Raw genomic sequence first — 13,477 nt, 5'->3', positions numbered from 1 at the left:
CACCCCCCTTTGACCATTTCCTCGAAACAGGTTTCACCGTTCGCGGGGTTCTCTGAGAAGTTCTAGAACTTCTGGTACCACCTCTGGTTGTTTGGATGATATTATGCCATTTGCTCCATCACCTAGGACAAACTCTACAGGGACGCAAACGTCGCCTACTCTGGCTTCGTACATGCCTCCTAAATGTGCATGTTGTTCTACGACACTGATCTGCCCCAATAATCATCATCATATTAACCCTTTTTTTGGAGCCAGTCAACCTAAGAGACAGAGATCGCTGACCAAAGTTTCAGCTTCACCCCGTAAGAAGCGAGTGCGACGACAAGATTCAAGCGACGATGATGACGATTTGCGATCCTCGAAGAAACGCCGCGAAGCTGTAACTTCGTCTATCACTCGCCACAGACAGCGAAGAGTGACTCCGTATGCCGAACGGTCACGCCGCAGAGCAGTAGAGAGCCAAGGGAGGATTGATAAAACCCTTTTCCGCATCCCCCAATTAATTGCCCAAAACAATGCAGACCGAAATACAGCCATACATGGTAACGCAGAGGACACCGATGTCGACGAGCCAGCATGGGACGTGCTCAGCCAGATGCGAGCAGATGCAGCAGAACTCTCAGATGAGGAGCAACCACTGTCTCCACAAGCCCCTCAAACTCCAACACGAACCTGGGGTATTCGAGGGCTATTTAACTCGGTTCCTAGGTCGATTTCAAAATTCATTCCTACATTTAACCTGTCTCCAGTGCGAAGAGAGTTGTCGTCAGAGGGATTTCGGACACCGCCGGAAATTGTAACGAGACTTGCGCAATCCACACCAGTTACCAGTACCCCCGATCAGGGTGAGCTACCTGAACAGTTCGAGCAATCCCGGGATCCAGAGAATATGACATACTCACTTTTTCCGCAACCCTTAAACCGGCGCCAGCTGTTGGGAACCCCTCCGGATGTTCCATACTCACAGAATGAAGCCCGAAAAGTTCTGGCGACTGAAACTACCGTTTCTAAGGAAACTGAAAGCAACAATGAGCATCACGCGCCCGGCAATAATAACAATAACAATAACAATAACAACGGCAGTAGTAAGATCCCAAGAAAACGCAAGCACTCCATTCCACAACCAATTCCCAACCCCCCAGGCGCCAGCTATGGAATGGACTTAAGATATTTTGGAGACAGTTCACTAAGCGACGCAGATGATGACTCTACGCCCGAAGATATAACTGCATTTGACACTGAACAACCTCCGGCCTCCATTGCACCAACAGAGCAACCTGCTATTCGAGGTATCCTACGTGCTACAAAGCGCGTTCGTTTTGATGCTAGTCCTGAGAACACTCCATCCAAACTTCGACTCCGCCACCCTCAATCCAAAAACATCGACGATGACCAGAGAACAACGGAGGAACAAAGTTCATCCCTTCCTTATACAGATGATCCTATGGATATCTCCAGCGACCATTCTACCGGCGAACCGTCTACGTTTACCTCACCTGCCAACCCTCAAACACCTTCATCCGATTCTCTGGGAGATCCCCAGCCATCTTCGCCTTCTCCACCGATTATTCGTCCAAATCCATTTGGAACTTACTGCCTCGATTACGATATGTTTTCAGACGATGATGATTTATATGAGGATGAGGAGATTGCAGCGGAAGCGGCGGAAACAACTACAAGTCTCAGTACTGGCGCCACCGCGAATGAAACACCTGCCCCAACTCCCCAGGATCGTGACACGGCTACTTCCTCTTCCCTACAAAGTCAAGTTACTGCGCACGAACCTTCCGCATTATCACCAGGTGTCTCTCAGTCCTCATCCACTGCTCTTGAGGTTGCGCCGGTTGGTTCTCAAACATCACAACAGCCTTCTGTCTTTGCTAATAACTGGACACAACCTCCGCCGCCTCGCCCGACGCCGGCTTATGCGTCTCTTCCATCGCAGCCTACCACACCCGTTGGCGCGGATGCTGTCGCCAAGCTCCGTTCACAGGCCGAGAAGTACAAGCCGAAGCTCCCTAGCGGGCTTCGTGCTTCCCGCCGGTACTCTTCCAGTCCGCTGTCGGCTCCAGACAGTGGTGACAATATGGCCTCGGAGCCTGAACACTTTGGGCCGTTGTTGGATTCCCCTCTACCACATCTCAACGGACGTGAGCTACGCCAAGCCACGGAAGCCAAAGGGGAGGCTTCTGTGGCGGACAAGGAGAATTTGCCCGGCGACCTGGGGGGGTCGTCGGCGCAAAGTTCGCACGTGCCAACCCCCCGGATAAGGCAATTGGTTCGTGAGATGTGGTTAGAGGAGGATGACGACGCGGCCGACGAGGTGTTCAGTCGCGAGTTCCGGCGATTCCGCCGGGAGAAATCCCGGTTGGAGGAGTCGGAGCTGCAGGAGGAGGAGCGGGGAGAGGAAGAGGAGGAAGAGGAGGGGGCAGCTCCCATCGAGCCCTTTAACCTGGGCTCGTATGGTGAGTTTTGCCAGAGGTTTGAGGAGTATAGGCGGGGGCGGGCCGCCTAGGGGGTTGGGGGGGAGGGGGCGTTGCTTTTTGTCTTTTTTTTTTTTTTGGTGTTGTTATTCTTTTTATTTTTTCATTTCATGTTTTGAGTTCTTTCGCATTATGCCCTCCTTCGCTTCAGAGGGGGGGTGACTGGGTGTATTCGAAGGCTCATAGTTTTTTGTATTGTGTTATTTTGGTTTGGGTTGGTTTGATTTCCTTTATAATTTTATTCATTTATGTTCTACTGCCCGTTTATGCCCTCTCTTCCTTTTCTTAGGGAAAGCAAGTAGATTGGGTTAACGGGGTGCATGTATGTAGGTACGCACGCCCGTATGTACGTATGTATGCACGTATCATGTAAGTTTAGCTTTTGTTGGAGTACAGGAGGCTGGGCGAGGGAGGCGCAAACGGAATTTTTCATGAAGATGTTCTTACTGTCTTGAATCATGAAAACCGGGCGTACAGTTGAACGTGGTTAATAAAAAATTGAACATGGTTAATTTTTCGGGCTGGAATAACCTTCGGTGTGGTTTTGACCATAAACCATGTCAACCACCCCATTAAAACTACATACACTAGCCATGTCTCATACATATCTCACACATCTTCAAATGCATTGGGCACAGTGATTTTATCTTATTTCTCAAAGCTCTATCTCTTAACTAATATTAATCACTAATTCTAGCATAACTGCTTTTCAGATATTGAAGTGTCTCAGATGTTGAAGTAGAAGGACTAGTTAAATGAGAGTTGATTAATAATATAGTGAGAGTGTGTAAAAGTTGTTTAGTATATATGCATTTTAGTGAGGGAGTGAGGGCTGAGCATGGTTTATTTTTCAGACCCACTTTTTTTAAACCACGTCCAACTTTTAATAAACCACGTTCAACTGTAACCCGATGAAAACCTCGTAACCGATAAACACTGCGTGGAGACGACTTAGTACTTCTACTGGCCTATATGCAGTAAAACCCCTAGGTTGCAAATGCCTTTGTAACACCTAATCAAACCCCTCGAACTCCTCTTCCCGAGTGACGGTTTGATCCTGTTCCTGTACAGCTTTCCGAACTGCATTCACCATTTGCTCAGTCTCTCGTACCCTCTCCTTCTCTTCCTCCGTCATCTTTTTCCACTGTTCATGATATCTCCTAATTTTCTTCCGCTCCCGTCTCCGCTCCTTCTCACTCTTCCTCTCCAGATTCTGACTCCACGGGATCGATTCGCTGGTCGCCGGCCTCTTCAATGGCCCCTTATCACTACCAGTAGCATCACCATTATTATTAACATTGCTGCTACTCCGACCCTCCATCTCCATCCGCCGATGCTTCTCCCTCTGTCTATCCTTATACGCATAATTATCCCAATCGACCCCGCTGACGCCCAAATTCCTATCGCCCGTGAAGCCCTTCAGTTCTGGCATCGTAGGTAGCCGCAGCAAACCCCATGCCCGCCCCAGTTCTTCCCAGTCCAGGTCCGCGACGCGGAATATGCTGCTGGCCTGGTGCTTGCTGTAGCTGCGTAGCCAGCTGACGAAGGCGCGTTGTGCTTTATCGTGTATGGCGCGGTCGCGGAGAACGAGGGCGCGGATTTTTTCGGTCGTGGATGTGGCGTCGGCGGTGGTGATTTGGATTGGGTGGAAGGTTTGTGGGTTTTTTGGTGAGGAGGCGGAGAAGTGTGACGATGAGTATAATTGCGAGGGTGTAGATGTGGAGGTGGATTGGAATTCCGTCACGGGTGTCTTGCGCACGTTGAGAAAGGCGATGTAATCTTCTTCTCGGCCTGGGTGGAGGAAAATGACGCTGAGACCACGGCGGCCGGCGCGGCCTGCTCGCCCACAGCGGTGGAGAAACGCTTTCGGATCCGTCGGGGGATCGATTTGGATTACTAGATCTACAGCTGGGATGTCGAGGCCGCGGGCGGCCACGTCAGTGGTTAGGAGGATGGAGGAGGTGACGGAGTTGACGAAGCGGGTGAAGTTCTTCTGCCGGACTTGTGGCGGATGTTTGCCGTGTAGGGGGATTGTGGTGAATCGATCTGGTAGGATGCAAGGAAGGATGTGCTGGTAGTAGTCTACTGCGGCGCAGGTGGAGAAGTAGAGGATTGATCTTTGTGGGGTGGGTGAGAGGGTTGAGACGATATATTTCACAGCGGGAAGTTTGTGGGTGGGCGGTGTGAGGAGGTACGTCATTTGGAGACTGGAAATGAAGTTAAGACAAATAACAACATAACGCAAACTGATTATCTGTGCCACCTGGGATAATACATACCTAGCTGGAGTTCGCTTGTCCTCCAGGCCAGCCCCTTTTACTTTGACTGCAATTTTGACCGGGTTCCGTAAACCGACACGGATGATCTGGTCGACAGCCTCACTTACACTAGCACTGAAAAGACCTGTTCGCCGTTGCTTGGGCAATCGCTGGAGAATCTTTTGGAGGTCTTCCTTGAAACCCAAATCCAAGAGTCTATCAGCCTCATCGAGGACAAGGACCTCGAATGATGATTGGGAGCAATGGGCATGGGGTGAAGATAGAAGCTCGAGAAGGCGGCCGGGCGTTGAAACAAGAACGTTAGGCGATTGCTTTAGGAATGCACTTAGATCTTGCGTGGGGGTTGTAGTGCCTCCTAGAAGGAGTTGCGGGACTATTTTCAACGTAGACGGTGGGTACGATGAGGCAGGGTTAGACTCGTCTACTTCGCCGCTGTTGTTTTCTGTGCGCTGTAGTCGCGCCGCGGAAGGGCCGTGGAAGGCTAGCAGAGAGAGCAGGACATTGTAGATTTGAGTGGCCAATTCTCTATTCCCGTATATTAGCTTAATTTAGCCTCTTTGAGCCCCTCTTCGCCTTCCTGCTTCTGCCTTCCCGGGATGATACTTGGGCAATATAAATTACCTTGTGGGCGAGATGAGAATTGCTCCGATATGGTGCTTTTTAATTGGCGATTCGAGCCGTAAAAGCCTTTCCACAACGGGAATCAAAAAGGCTAGTGTCTTCCCGCTACCAGTCACAGCTTCGACGACGACATCTTTATGCGCCATGAACAGAGGAATTGTCGACGCCTGGACTGGGGTCATACGGGAGAAGCCCATTGCGGAAATCGCATCAAGGATCCATTCTGAGAGCGGAGGGGTGAGTGCATCCCAAGCTCTGGAGTGTGAACTCTGTGGAGTAGTTGGAGCGATCCGGGATGCTGATGTCGCCATTTCATCTGTACTAAAGCTTCATGCAGAGACGTGAAGTGAGGTTGGAAGACGTCGATGCCCACCGTGCTTCCCAAAGCGGTAAAAAAGTAAAATGTCTTGGCGTTTGCGATATTTTCTGCCACTCCACACCGCTACAATGACTAAATGTTTTTCACGTGACATGAGCGGAGCTCTGCCGGAACAAGCTGGGAAAAATTGGGGCTGAAAAAGTCAAGTCATCTTCGCTCTCTCAGATAAACGCGGCCTCACCTCTATCTCTTCTCTAGCTCCCCTCTGTACTGCCGTTTTGCCCTCTGTTACTTCGCGCGGCTTTAGGGGAACTGAAGGGGCCACACAGCGTCTGTGTTTGCTGGTCCAGAATGCGCCTGCGTTTTTGAGGCGAGGGTCGCTTGACAAATAACAGGTCTCTTCGCTCCATCCCAAGGAATATTTGCCCATTTCTAGCTTTCGTTCCTGGCCTTTGTCTTCCGGAGTTTCAAAAGGCTCTAGTTTTGAGATCTTTCGCTGTCGTCGCCGCGCCAATAAGTCTAGATCGCATTTTCCAGCGCACCCGGGATCTCCGCTGTCATGTCAGCCCAATACGCTGTCCCTGCGACGCCACGCGTAACTTCGCCGTCACCTACCCCTTCAGATCGTTCGATTGCCGAAAATGTAGAGTCCCGTCGTGTCACACGATCTGTGTCTGCGAGACAACGCCTATCTTCACCTCCCTCCATCTCAGAGGAAAACAAGAAGCAAAATGAGAGAGACGAGGAATCAAGCCCGGACTCTAATACAGACCGCCTCGCGCGAACACGCTCCCGCAGTCCGACTGGACTCTCACCAGATAAAGCACGTCGTCGGATAACAGGACTAACACCTGTGAATGGGGCATCGATTACAGGCTTATCGAAAGCCGAACACCTGTCAAATGGATATGTCCCTGCGAATGGCCATCTTTCCCCATATTCCAGCCTTCAAAACCGCTGGCGGGATTTCTCTCGCTCCCCTTCACCCTTAGGCCTTATACCGCTTCATAGACACTACAGGACTTTTATCCATCGCCATGAAATCCCGCGCAAACTACTCCATGTTTCAATCGGCTTTGTCACGCTTCATCTCTACTGCCGAGGGGTGCAGACCTTGAACGTGGCTCCCTGGCTTCTAACTGCACTGATCCCGATTGCTGTTACCGACTTCCTCCGCCACCGCTATCAACCTGTAAACAAGCTCTACATTCGGTGCCTGGGAGCGCTTATGCGAGAAACCGAGGTGACTGGGTACAATGGTGTGATCTGGTACCTCCTCGGAGCATATATCTCTCTTCGTTTCTTCCCAAAGGATGTTGGTGTGGTGGGTGTTTTGCTCCTGAGTTGGTGTGACACTGCAGCTTCTACCTTTGGGCGTTTGTACGGCCGATATACCGTTCGTCTCCGCCGGGGAAAGAGTTTGGCTGGCACTCTTGCTGCCTGGGCCACGGGAGTCGCCACTGCGGTTGCTTTCTGGGGATATCTTGCCCCCTGGGTCGGTTCATTCCCTGACGATCCTGAAGGATCGTTCATGTTCAACGGTACTCTCAATCTGATTCCAAACTTCGTTCGGGGCTACCTTGGGTGGGTCGGCATATCTGCAGCTACCGCAGCTAAAGCAGTGGTCACTGGACCCCTGGCTTTGGGCATCATGAGTATGTGGACTGGAATAGTGGCTGCTGGCAGTGAACTCGTAGACGTCTTCGGATGGGATGATAACCTTACCATTCCTGTCCTTAGTAGTGTCGGGATTTGGGGCTTTTTGAAAACTTTCAGATGATATGGTTTATTTTCACTTCTCCGTTTACACTCTCGCTCCCATTGTATCCACACTTTCTTTTACTCAAATGGTTCTTGATGATTTCATTTTTAACGAACACTACGTTTCCAACTCTAAAGTACACTTACGATGTTTCCCATTATCCCCGGCCCTATCTCATCTCATTTGTTACAAGCTCATTCCAGTGTGATTTTGGAATCACATTTCGGCAATACATTATGTTAGCCCCAGTCACCCCATTTTTCGATATCACAGATAGATCTGACAACACCCCTTTCCTATCGCTCCCCTATCATTTATTTATTTATTATTATTATTATTTTTTTTTTTTTTTTCATTTCATATATTCATTCGCAACACAGGCGTTTCATGCCATTTTTGGATCCTCGTACAGCCCTTCCCAACTTTGGCGTTTTGGTTGAGGTGGATAGTATAGTTATTAGTTTAGGAAATATATATTATCTATTCTACAGTGTTAAACATGGTATAGGTTTGCCTTACTTAAGGCAAGAGGTAGGAGTTGTTGGCGCAAGAAACTTCACATTAGTTTAGCGGTTTATTAATATCTAATAAACGAACATTAATATTAGTCCTGAAGGTGTGTTGTTGGTAATTTGCATTTCCATATGGAGTATGCTTAGAGAAGAAGTGTCGAATATTAACCAAAGCAAGATTAAACAAGAAGCCAGACTATGGAGTCTGCTGGGGAATTTCCAAAATGTATCCTTGCACATAACCAATAGCCACTGTATAATTTTATGTACCCATTACTTCTGACTCAAATCCAAAATGCTTACTCGCCCCCGTAATTTCATCTTCCCTAGTTTCTTATCCAGGATAGTTTTCTGTTGAGTATGGTAGAGGTTCCCCTGATTGTCGCTTGGCACTTCAGGAGAATGCTGTTCCTCATTATTTGTCCGTTGCCTGTATGCCCAATATCCATTATAAATTTCGATGACTGGCAGCTCTGTTACCTCAACTTGAGAGTTTGACGTATGGTTGGAATTCTCCGTTTCAAAAAGTAACTCTTTGCGGTCGTCGTTTGATGAAAGCTTCGCGGCTGTAGACGCTGGGGGAATATTCTGCGAAGTCCCACTTCCTTCGGCGATGGTGTGTGAGGATTCAGACCATTCATCAACTTTGCAATCTTGAATTTTGAGCCCTGAAAATTGGGACGACATGTCGTCTGCGGTGGGAAGGTCGTACTCGGATATTGACAATCGTGAATGCAATTTAATCGTGTTCGACTCTGGCGGGTTACTTTCACGTTCGATATCTAAATTCTCAACGGGTGGAAAGATATTTGAGGTATCTTTGTACTTATTTCGATTCCGTGTTTGCGGGCTGGTAGGTGGGATGGCTCGCAAACCTGCCGCCTTGTGGCTGACTGTACGGATACGGCCTCGCTTCGTGGGTGAAGATTGTCCAATATCAGATGAAATTTTCATGTCAAGCATGGCCTTTTCTATTGTTTCCACGGAAGTATTGTATTGATCCGCTAGTTATTAGCGAGGGAAGGTTTAAAATACCATGGAAGGAATGGAAAGTAGAACTTACATTCATTAGCACGTTCAAAATTCATTGTTGCCTCAATATCACTTAATGCCGCCTTCTCTAATGGCCTTGGCTTGGCGATGGAATTTCTTTTGCTCGGAGAACATGCTTGACTAGATGGTGATTCTAATTCAGACGCATATCCATTCGTGATAGTGGAATCATCGCAGTGCATATGCTTTTGAGAGCTGGATGAAGGAAACTTGATTAGTCTAGTCCCTGGGCTTTTAACGACAGTGCAGTACTTTAAAATCTCTCCAAATTTCATTTTCGGATCCACAACTTTTGGTTTCGTCATCTTTGGAGCTCTTTTTCGGGAAACTCGTTTCTCCGCAAGCGCTAACTTTTCCTGTTTTTGAAAATTCCATGTCATGACTGCGTCTGGCATTCCCATCTCAGCGATAGCTTCAAAGACCCATACCTTTTCTTTTTGTGTAGGATCGTACGTCGTTCGCCGTCGTGTACCTAGTTTGAGGTTGGTTACATCTTCTTCCGGATTATCGAGATCTTCGGATTCACTCTCCCGTTGCGACGCGGTGGTGGGTTCGTAAGTCAAGTCTAAACCAACAATATCGGTGGGAATGAACTCAAGCCTCAACTCTGACAGTCCGTCGGTGCTGTAGTGAAACCTTTGTCCACAAAATTGCGTCCCTATTTTTGGTTCACGGAGAGGTAATGTGTCGGGTTTGGCAAGAAGTGGAAGGCAAAGTCTCAATCTATTGCACACAAGAGGTGCCGCAAGGACCTTTGTCAATCTTCTTGCAGAGCCACGTTGCCAGCCGAAATCATTCCAAACGAAATTTCTAAGGCCTTCAATGTCAATGGCTTGGTCCCACTTAAATGACCGCTGTAGCTCATTTAACTTCTCTGAGGAGGAAACAACTGGATGCGTGTAGTCACCCAACACCTTCAGGTCTGGAAAGCAATCTGGAATTTTGACAGCCTTATGTTTGCACCTGAAATGGCCCTCGCCATTTTCATGGAGCTCGTTTCGCAGCCGTTCTCTCCATTTCTCCAACTTTACGGCGACTTCCGCTGGACTACCTTCAATGGCTTGTAATAATTCGTTACCGAAGCCAGCTTGTATAATTTCCCTTGCTAGCTTCGGGCCGCATTTTGGTACTCCAGTGGGTAGATAGTCGCCTCCACTTAACAATGCAAAAAGAATCATGGCACCCCTATCAAGCAGAACATTTCGTTTCCGTCCATCCCCACTCTCCTCGGTCTGATACAGAGTAACATGGGTAGCAGCATTCGTTCCACTAGAGTTTTCTTTAGAAAAATTCATGATCGTAACCTTCGATCCGAACATAATAGCATCGACGTCGTCACTCATAACCGCATCCACTACCCCAGAGCTTTGCAGCCGTGCGCATTCAGCCTCTGCTTCTCCTGGTGCTGTGTGATGCGGAAAGTGGAACAGGTCTATCAAGTGTTTAGAGCGGCGTATTATCCTCCCCAAATCGCCAACTCTGTTGTTTCTGTCAATTAATTTGCCACGCTTGTACTGAGGCCTCTGCGGGCCATCGTAAATAAAGAGTGGATGCACGGGCAATCCAGTCAATCGTACCAGGCGATAGAAGAGAGTTCGAAGCTCCGGATTTGTGCCTCCTTTCCCCGCTTGGACTTGGAAAAGCCATATCGAAATATCTATAGCGACACGAATGGGCCGGGATGTGCGTTGCAAATGGTCGATTGCCAATTTAGCCAATGATATACGCTCTCCAGGCCCGAGTGACTGGATAAGACTGCAATTATCCGGCAGGATTCAGTAAACACGATTCATCCGATGGTTACTCTGAGAATGTAACTTACCCAGGAATTCCCATTCAAACAACTGAGGTAGAGATACCTCCGTTCCTTCAATAAAAGAGTGCATGTATTTAGGCCTTTCCTGGTATGTGAAGATGCTTGTGTTTTGGTGATGGTCTCGTCGCGTTGTCACGTGATATAACCTATCCATGGATCTGTGGCACCCTTTGATAACATCCACAGCTAACTAACAATTGGATTTTGGCATGCCTGCTGATCTCGTCTACATATTATTTCACGGTCCTGATACGACATGGGTATGGCGATGGTGAATATATAAAATGAACGACTCCAGAAAGGAATGATGCAACCCGGTCGTACAAATAGGGACGCACAACCTCCCAGAATAACCAAACTGCCTTCGCATCCCCAGTTTCAACCAGGGAGCAAGTGATATGGCTACTACTTCAACCTCGTCAAGCTTTGGCCGACGGCAATCTCTTACCTCTACAGGCACAGTTCGATCAAGTCTCCGTCAAGGTCGACAGCCCCTTCCCGGTTCTCCTCATACGCCCCAGCAGCGACAGATACTATCGTCATACACCGGGTCTACTTCGCCTGGGTCTTCGTTTCGACACGAAGAGGATGCGGTGGTGTTTGAACTGGGCTCCCGGTATCTGCGTGCTGGGTTCGAAGGGGACAACTCCCCGATCTGTGTCATTGGTTTCAGCCCAGAGGGAGGTCGAAGGGTTGGCGACTATAGGGGTTGGATAAGAACTGGTGGGCATGAGGGCCCGAGTTCGAAAAATGTATACAAAAGCGTGGATGAATGGTCAAAAAGTTACGAGCTTTGGAAGATGGATATCCGAGATTTTGACATAGGACTTTTCGAGGACAAAATCGAACGAACAATTCGCGAAGTTTACAACAAATACCTCCTCACAGACGCGGGATCTTCGCGACTGGTTATTGTGTTACCATCAATTGTTCCTCATCCGCTTCTCGCATCTTTCCTATCAGCCATGTTCAATCGCTGGAGGTATCCCAGCATCACATTACTTCCGTCCGCAGCCATGGCAGCTGTTTCAGCAGGATTGAGATCTGCCCTTGTCGTTGATATTGGATGGGAGGAGACCACAGTTACAAGCCTTTATGAATATCGAGAAATTCAATCGAAACGAAGCATTCGTGCTATGAAATTGCTAACCCACAAAATGGGAGCTTTCCTTACAAATCTAGAGAATAATTCGGGAGATTACAAAAAATCCGATAATAGAAATGGCGATAATGATGTAATCGCTGTGAGCTTTGAGTGGTGTGAAGAAATAGTAACGCGACTCGCGTGGTGCAAAACTAAAGGGAATGCTAGGCGCGATGAAAAGACCTGTACGGAATCTTCACCGAAGGCAGAAGATTCACGGTTATGTGATTCCAATGTCATTTTACCATCATCGCCAGGAGATACGACAGCTGACATGAAGGTTCCATTCGTTAAATTTTCCGAACCGGTTGAGGAGGCTTTATTTGCCGGAAGTTCTGAGGCGAGAAACCTCGATGATGAAGAAATGCCTCTTGATCATTTGGTCTATCATAGCCTTCTCGCTCTTCCGCCCGATATCCGTGGCGCATGTATGTCGCGGATCATTTTCGTTGGTGGGGGGTCGAATATTCCAGGTATTCGCCAGAGAGTAATGGACGAAGTGGACTGCCTTGTAGAGAAGCATGGATGGGACCCAGTTAGAGGCATGAATGTTAACACATGCCCAAGACAACTTCAAGAAATTTCTAGGAACCAACAACGGCCCGTTAGCTCCACTTCGAGTAGAGACACCCAAAGAGATAACCAGTCAGAGTCAACTGCGAATTTCGTTGACGAAAAGTTGGAGCGGGCCAACAAGGACTCTAACCCATATACCCATGGGATTCTGCGTCAGGTCGAGTCTCTCGGATCCTGGGCTGGCGCCAGTCTTGTTGCCAGCCTCAAGGTGAAAGGAATTGTGGAAATCGAAAGAGAAAAATTCCTACAGCATGGTCTCGCGGGGGCAAGCCGCGACTCTGATCTAACTCACATGGCAGAGCGTCGATCAGGGTATGGTCCAGGTATAGGAAGATCAAGTGGAGAAAGGTCAAGTTGGACACTGGGCGAATGGGGCTGATACATGAGGATTGTAAGCCCTTATCTGTCTTTACTTAGCAGAAGGGATAGGAGAACAAGATCTGAATTCAATTGATGGTAAGATCTACGTGTTTATTGTTTACCTTTCTTGAGTTTCTTCCGGCTTCTATATGAATTTGGGACGATACCACGGGGTTCTTCATTCACTATTTATTACTCGTTGCCCCCTCCTACAAGTTTAGAGTATATGAATATCATATCAGTGACTGTAACTTGGGTGGTTGGCTCTTTGATGGTGGTTTCGGAAATGGAGCATTTCTTTCAAAGTGGTATCATGCCTCTGAGACCTTTGTACTGCTCTCCTTCAAACAACAGCCCAACATATCGTGGCAACAAAGGCGATTGTGTTTGCTCCTTCAAGTCCGATATACCCTCCACCACACCGTCCAGAATACTGAGCCAGAATACCAGACCCGCCTTGTTGATTTTGGTAAAACAGTCGCGCGCATTGTAAAGGAGCTTCCATGTTTTGATGCCTCAATATCCTTCCTTCCTTGTAGCGAGCTTCTTTCT

The 13,477-nt window shown here is 48.3% G+C and overlaps 4 protein-coding genes across 4 annotated transcripts; 2 read left to right on the top strand and 2 right to left on the bottom strand.

Annotated features, from left to right (window-relative positions):
- Positions 1 to 103: 103 nt before the first annotated feature.
- HCAG_06810 (predicted protein) lies at positions 104 to 2,515 on the top strand (the record flags this gene model as incomplete). The annotated part of the gene is made up of 1 exon (XM_001539155.1): positions 104 to 2,515. The coding sequence occupies one exon, from the start codon at positions 104 to 106 to the stop codon at positions 2,513 to 2,515; it is 2,412 nt and encodes an 803-aa protein (XP_001539205.1).
- A 980-nt stretch (positions 2,516 to 3,495) lies between these two features.
- On the bottom strand, positions 3,496 to 5,580 carry HCAG_06809 (conserved hypothetical protein; the record flags this gene model as incomplete). Its single annotated transcript, XM_001539154.1, has 3 exons — positions 3,496 to 4,690; positions 4,763 to 5,287; positions 5,384 to 5,580. The coding sequence occupies 3 exons, from the start codon at positions 5,578 to 5,580 to the stop codon at positions 3,496 to 3,498; spliced, it is 1,917 nt and encodes a 638-aa protein (XP_001539204.1).
- A 2,450-nt stretch (positions 5,581 to 8,030) lies between these two features.
- HCAG_06808 (predicted protein) lies at positions 8,031 to 10,915 on the bottom strand (the record flags this gene model as incomplete). Its single annotated transcript, XM_001539153.1, has 4 exons — positions 8,031 to 8,048; positions 8,280 to 8,980; positions 9,040 to 10,774; positions 10,889 to 10,915. The coding sequence occupies 4 exons, from the start codon at positions 10,913 to 10,915 to the stop codon at positions 8,031 to 8,033; spliced, it is 2,481 nt and encodes an 826-aa protein (XP_001539203.1).
- Positions 10,916 to 11,243: 328 nt separating this feature from the next.
- Positions 11,244 to 12,944, top strand: HCAG_06807 (predicted protein; the record flags this gene model as incomplete). The annotated part of the gene is made up of 1 exon (XM_001539152.1): positions 11,244 to 12,944. One exon carries the CDS (start codon positions 11,244 to 11,246, stop codon positions 12,942 to 12,944), a length of 1,701 nt encoding a protein of 566 aa, XP_001539202.1.
- Between the last annotated feature and the right edge of the window lie 533 nt (positions 12,945 to 13,477).

This window comes from Histoplasma capsulatum, genomic scaffold (genome assembly GCF_000149585.1).
Source record: "Histoplasma capsulatum NAm1 scaffold_6 genomic scaffold, whole genome shotgun sequence".
NCBI classification, from domain to species: domain Eukaryota; kingdom Fungi; phylum Ascomycota; class Eurotiomycetes; order Onygenales; family Ajellomycetaceae; genus Histoplasma; species Histoplasma mississippiense.
This window is presented reverse-complemented; position numbering and strand designations above follow the sequence as displayed.